This window comes from Choloepus didactylus, chromosome 8, assembly GCF_015220235.1.
Source record: "Choloepus didactylus isolate mChoDid1 chromosome 8, mChoDid1.pri, whole genome shotgun sequence".
Classification (NCBI taxonomy): Eukaryota; Metazoa; Chordata; class Mammalia; order Pilosa; family Megalonychidae; genus Choloepus; species Choloepus didactylus.
In genome coordinates, this window is record NC_051314.1 from 61,222,884 (window position 1) to 61,230,020 (window position 7,137).

The 7,137-nt window shown below is 35.0% G+C and overlaps 1 protein-coding gene across 1 annotated transcript in view; it reads right to left on the reverse strand.

Moving 5' to 3' along the window:
• MYRFL (myelin regulatory factor like) overlaps nt 1-3,546 on the reverse strand; it is a 117,534-nt gene extending 113,988 nt beyond the window's left edge. Inside the window, exon 1 of the mRNA XM_037848077.1 lies at nt 3,326-3,546. Coding sequence (XP_037704005.1) covers nt 3,326-3,371 — 46 coding nt within the window. The 5' untranslated portion in view covers nt 3,372-3,546. The remainder of the gene's footprint in view (nt 1-3,325) is intronic.
• Between the last annotated feature and the right edge of the window lie 3,591 nt (nt 3,547-7,137).

Below are 7,137 nucleotides of genomic sequence, written 5' to 3' on the forward strand. Positions count from 1 at the left end.
CACATGGTAAATGCTCAATAAATGTTATTATTAATCTGGTTCAGACTTAAAGTAAAATTTACAAAGTATTCTAAGTTGACCAACTTAAAACTTTGCAAGTGTTAATGGACATAATTTTTTTTAAAAAGAAAGTTAAAATCATGACTCCCATACAGATATAAAATTAACATGTGTCAAAGATTTTATTTAACAACTTAGTTAGTAAAGGACCCAGTAAACTGTTGAAACCAGTTCAAAGGAGAATTCAAAGAGCAGACCTATATATAGGCCATCAAATGAATTTAAAAATAGATGCAAAACTGGCTTTTCCTGGGACAAACTGATCATTTGTATATCTATAGATTAGAATCATTTGCCTTTACATAAATTATCTACAATATACAGAATTTTAAAATGGCTCAAAGTCAATGAAAGATATAAACCCCATAGAATCAGATAGCCTAGAATGGCGTGATCTAGGCATAGTTTTTCACTGAAGACACCCAATAATCTTTTTCTTCAGTGAGAAAGGCCTTACAATTTTTCTTGGCATATGGATCTTCAACAGAAGACATTTGCTGAATTAAACCCATTCTCCTTTGTATAAATAATCTTTTTCCTGATGATAGTGTAATAAAGATAGGGAAGTCTATATTGTCAATACTTAAAGTATAATCTTCCAGTTTTTAATGTATTTGTATGTTTGTATATCTATCTAAACTCTTTTCAAATCAGTTTTAATAAACTTTGTTCTAAAAAACTAAATATATCCTATTGTAATTTATACCAATTATTCACAAGCATTTTTTCCTTGTCATCATCATTTTCAATAGCTGCTAAATATTCCACTATATGGAATAACCATAATTTATGTAATTAACCCACACAGTTAGAAATTTAGGTTGTAAGCAATTCCTAGTTATTGTAAATAAAATAGTGTGCCCCTTTCTGATAACCTTTCTCTTGCAGTAGTATCAACTTTGCTGAAAAAGTCAAACACTTTGCTTGGTGTCTAAGTTTCCAAAGGATGTTGGGATTCCCAGACTCCCCAGTACAATTCCTTTGCTTTAACTAGTGGGTATACCTATCACATTAGTGCAAACAGGCAATTAGAAGTAGCGTTAAAATTGCCTGGAACCACTCTTTGTTCTTGTCATTCTCCTCCGACATACCCTAACACTTCAGGCATATTTGAAAGTTTAAAATAAAAACTGAGCTTTGATGGGCAAGGCCATTTAATTCAAGATGATGTTGTCAATCCGGATACTTTTTATTATAAAACTATTTATTGGGAAAATACATTATTCAGTGTTTAATTTCTTAGAACGAAGAGTCCAGGGGAAAAGAAAAATCACTTTACTGTTGGTAACAAATTGCTAAAACTTTTCTTGATGCTCAGATTTTGATTTTTTAAATACAAGATTGTATACAATTAGGAACAGTAACATATCAACTGGAGAATGACATGCAATAACTGGCCCTCCTTATTAGAATAACATATCTAATTTTGCTCTCATTGTCCTAAGGAAGATTTGAAAAAGGTCCAGAAAAAAGAAATCATTAAAATCTAATGAAAGGCCTCAAAGCCCTACAAGTTACCATTTGAAGGAGGTGATTTGGGGCTTGGCATTGAGTAGGTGCTCAATGTTTGAAGAATAAAGGAAGTAATAAAATACAACTAGTTGTGTGATTTCGAGGCGGAGGTTGGGGGGCAGTGATCACTTAAGTTAGTGCCTCTATTTTTTTATTTTTAAAGTTTACCAAAGATGATATAAGAGAAACACTATTTGACTGTCTTTCCATGGACAACTGTCTCTTCTTCCATCAAAAAAGGTTTCAAATGGAGCAAGAGAGTTTGGTTAGGACACTATAATAATAATAATGAGATATGGCCATTATTAAAGAGGGGACTTGAGGAAACTATATCCCCAGAGACTGCTGAAAGTAGTACAACCAAGGATGGTATAGGGATCCTATAGGTATAATAACACTATCCAAAAAAAGGAAGGCAGAGTAGATTAATTCTTCAGGTCTCCTCCAGCTCTGGAGGGAAATCAAGCAGAGTTTTTCCCTTTTAGAAGATGAATTGTAGTTTCTCTAAAACAAAGCAGATTAAAGTGTAGCTTGGAGCTTGCTACACAATGCTAGAATAAGGGTTGCATATGAAGTAAAATGAGGCCACGACAATCAAGCAACACTGGTGCCAAATGTAAACAACAGCAACTTGGACACTGCCAGAGATACAGCACTGGATGGGATTGATCCCAGGGCTGAAATAACTACTCTCTAGGTCTTATGTTCCTTCTTGCCACTTCTGGCAAGAACAAAGCCCTGGAAACTACTGCACTGTCTTGATTCCTTCTGATTTAAACCTAGAATCTCACTATTTCTTTGGTGTAACTTGTTGCTGTTTAGGGTCTGGCACTGTTTAGTGTTTTTGGCCAATTCCATTGAATCTTTAAACATCTACTATTTATCAGGCACTTAACTAAGCACAAGAGATGCCCAAAGCAGTGTCGTGCTGTGCTGCTGACTGCCTTATGGATTCTGTAAATAGAAGGTCTTCCATCATGGGAAATACCTTAAAAATATGTAAACTCCATGACCACATTTCCCTTCACATGAAAGTCTAAGCATGGCTAACTGTAAGAACCTGGCGCCTCACAGTTGTGCCATCTTCCAACACACACCTAAAAGGGACCACAAGAGGACACGTCCTTGCTAACATTTCCAGCAAACCCAATTAAATATGAGAAGCGGTACTGCCATTTTAGGTTTAGACGGAAGAAAAACCTGTGTAACTCTGTTTCATAGTATGCTCCTCCCTTTAGGAAAATTATTTTTAAGAAAAAAAATCATTATCCAGTTCATACTTACAAAGTCTTGTGAAAAATAAAGATGAAAATGGGTTCTATATTGTTGGGAGCTGTTTTATATTTAAATATACTGAGAAAAATGCTTTAAATAAAATTGTCTTGTGTTACATTCAATAATTTTAGAGATAAGACATCAAAATCTGTAAATTTTTTAAAAATCAGGGGTGTAGAGGAGTAAAATCTAGCACAGAACAGGAACAAGTCACGGTAACAGATATGTTAACCCCTTGATTCTTTTCACAGTCAGTTAGATGGAAATCTTGTCTTTTTTATCACTATGTTTATGATTTTTGCTACAAATGCAACAAATAAACTATCTACTTCCAATTTCAGTAGATTATCTCAGCATGACAGCATGATAGCATTTCTTCCAAGATGAAGCTTAAGTGAATTCTGAAAAGGTGAACAGTGATAAGGAGCAGTGCCATTTCTCAGAAGCAGTAACTTCATGTTGGAAACTGGCCTCTTACCTTCAAAGAACTGCTGCAGGGCCTCGTTTTCACCTACCACATCCATGGTGCTGTGGTCCTAGCAATACTTCCTCTTGAACGAGGGTTATCAGACCTCAGGAAGGAAGTGTTGTCCTCGCGACATGAAGCCTATGAATGCTCTTTAAAAAACTTCATTTTCTTTTCATTGGCGTGAAGCATATCTTCAGTCTTCCAGTTGTGTCCAGAAAGATGGTTAAATTCTCGAAATGTGACTATAAAACCGAAAGGATATATAACCATTCAAAAAAAAACATTCAAGAAGAGGGAAGTGGTAGCAAATCCATCTATCTTAATGTAAGGAACTGTTTCTACTCTGCCTTTCGTCTTTGTTTTAAGGACTTTGTCCTTAGTGACACATGTAATTTCATAAATGGGCAATAAATACAGTCTTATCTCTTATTTGTCCTTTAACACCAATATCTCTGCCTCTATCAGTCAGATCCATTTTAGTCACAACCTAGCAAAGATGCAGTTTTTTTTTTTTTTTAACCTATAGAGAAATGGGCAAGTCAATATAATTCACTGTAATGGATGCTTGGAAGAGCAGATAGTTTTAAAAGTCTTGTAATAATGGAAAGTTAGGATTTGTTAAATAGGGCCAAATTTACTCAGTGAAAACTTCATTCCTGAATACATATCTAGCCTATTTGCTCCAGAGTTTATTTCCTTTAAAAGTTTAAACGATAAAGTATGAGAAGTTCTAATGAGCAAGAGAATCGCATTACCAATTGAATAGCTTTTTACTTCAGAGCACATGGTTCTCCATTAACTGGTTTCATTCCTTAATGTAAAGCCATACACAAATAAGTTTTGTTTTCACTGCTACCCATTAATTTATTTAATAATAGCCTAAGAGGAATACAATTAGGAAATTAAACTAGTCATTTCAGTCCCTTCCTTTTCTCTTTTTTTCCCCAACTTTTTATTTTGAAAAAGGTTTAACCTATGGAAAACTGAAAGAATAGTACCATGAAATACTCATATACTCTTCACCTAGATTTACTAATTATTAATAGTTTGCCACATTTACCTTTTTTTCTTTTGATATATTTATGTACTTTTTGTTGACTGAGCAATTTGAAAGTAAGTTGCTGAAATCTTAAAATTTCATCTCTAAATAAATCAGAATGTCTCCTAAGAATAGACATTCTCCCACATAATCACAGTACCATTATTATATGCAAGAAATGTAATATTAGTTTAATATTACCTCATATATAATTTCCACCATTGTCCCCAAAATATATTTTATGACATTTTTCCTGATCAAACACCCAATGTTCATGCATTGCCTTTTGTTATGTCTTTTTAAAACATTGAACAGTTCCTTTGCTATTTCAATTTGTTTTTCATGACACTGACATTTTTTAACACTCCAGGCCCATTGTCTCAAAGAATGTCCTACATTCTGAATTTGTCTGGTTGTATTTTATTATTAGAATTAGTTCATAGAATTTGTCTGCTTGTTTTATTATTATTAGAATTAGTATTGGTATACTTCCAAATAAATGCTCTAAAACTTTACACACATAAACTGTTCCTTGAAAACGAGCAAACTGACTAATTCTAGCTTGGAAAAAAAAGAAGCAATTTAGAAGCCTATTATGAAGATCTCATAGGCACCAGTTCTATAAAGACAAGTCATCAAGGAAAGCTGCTTAAAGAAATGAATTTTTCAATTTGTTTCAATTTAACTTGTGTAAACTCTCGGCTGGGGGCAGGAAATACAAAAGATCAATGAGTAACGGTCCCTGCTCACCATAAGCTGAAATCTAGGGCATGGGGAAAACACAAGTAACTATAACTCAAGGCAGGCTCTGTTAAGAGCTGAGGACTATGTCCTAAGAGAACAGAAAGATTAATTTAATATGGGAGGATCTGGAAAGGCATCATATAGAACTAGCTGGGATTTGAAGAGACTTAAAAAGCGGGTATGTCTTTTAAAAACATGAGGATTCTCTTGATGGAGAAAGAGCACACCCCAAGACTGGTGTAATGGGTGAGAGATTGGGACAGTGAGAGAGGATTGAAAAATAGGCTGAAGAAAGATTGTGATAGATTTTTAATGTTAGGCTAAATCTTAATTTTATTCCATTCATATTCACTCTCAGTGTACCTATTAATTGTTTCTATTTGAGTGGGCGTGGGGCATGATATAATTAAATCCAACTCAGAAAGATAGCTGTATTAGAATGAGTTGGTTAGGGCAATGACTAAAGTTAGATCAGTTAAGAAGATACAGCAAGAATCCAGGTAGGTAGTAATAAAACTTGAAATAAGATGATGCAGAACCAAGAGAAACTGGCTACTGATTGGATATGGAGAGTAAGAAAGAAGTCAAATGAAATTTTTAAAAGGATTTAGGTGCCTTTAGATAAAATATGACTAAGATGTCTAAAACATGTATCCGATGGCTAAATCTAGACTCCAAGGGAAGTTCCAAGACAAGTTTTCTGGAGGCAGTTGGAAGTAGATCCACTATATCCACTTCCAAATGATGTTTCTGGATCCTGTCCAACAATTCACCCAGAAATTTCCTTCTCGGTAGCAGAATACTGAGTGAAAAAAAGGGATGGGAAACACCACAGAAAAAGAAATTAGATTCCATTTAATGGGCTGAGAGGCAAAGGTTAGAGTTGGGGTTCCAAGCTCAAATATTTGAACAGCCAACTACATGAGGAAAGTGGGCCAAAATAAGCAAAATCCAAGCATGCAAGCATATTGATAACCGGCAACTGACTCTCAGCCTTGGTGTCAGGGAGACAATCAGGGAGAAGGGACACAGAGCAAACCTGAGAGAGAGTACATGTCCTGCTAAAGGGTGTAGCCACTCAAAGGATGAAGTCACTCAATTCCATCAAGTGTTGCCATTCAAGAACGCCAGCTCAGTGTTGTCAAAATAGCTAACTTTTAAAGAGAAGCTGGATGTGCAGATTTTAATTTTAAATCTCATTTTTGAATGTTGGCAACTAATTTGTTTTAAAACAAAAACAAATGAACAAAATACACCAAGGTGTTGTCAAGGCCAAATAGGATACATGTGAAAAACACAATTTAGCAGGCAGGCCTTCAGGTTGCAACCACTGGGTTAGAGGCCAACGTCTAACAACCAGTGGGATCTGAGGAAAGAAAACTTAGAAGTTGTTGTAAGGACTGGAATATATATCTGTATTACTTAATGAGTCCAGAAGCACTCATCTGAGGGAACAATCTATGTGGTGGCAATTGGGATTTAAGTGGAAGTTTATCCCTCTCAGAGTTTAAAAAATATTACACGTTTCCTTGACTTCTTCTCATCTTGTCTTCTCATCTCTAACCTTTTCTAATTCTATTTATGTCCCTAGTTTTCACAGATTTGATAGGGTTTCATTCTCTTCAATAGTAATCTAATTTAGTTGTGGTTTGGGTTTGTTTGGGCACTGGCATTTCCTACAGAACCCCAGTATATAAACAGATAAAAGTTGAGCTGCTGTGGTTAAAGCTGGGGGTGTGGTGATGGAAACCCACTGTCCCTGAGACCTAGAGCCCTGGAATTCTAGTTCTCATACCACATTCATTCCTCTTAAAGTAGATGGTGAATGGACTTGAGAGGCTGACCTTTGGGAAGAGTTTCCATTCTTCGTGTTTTGACAAGTTTGCTCCTCTTCTGTAGTATTACAGTGTTCTGGTTTTTTTTTCAGTTTTAAAAAGATTCATAAAATGTTTTTAAAGATTTTAAAAATTATTTTGTTAGCAACTACCACTCATAAAAGCTTGATGAAAATTTTCTGTCGAGTATGAATTTTATTTTT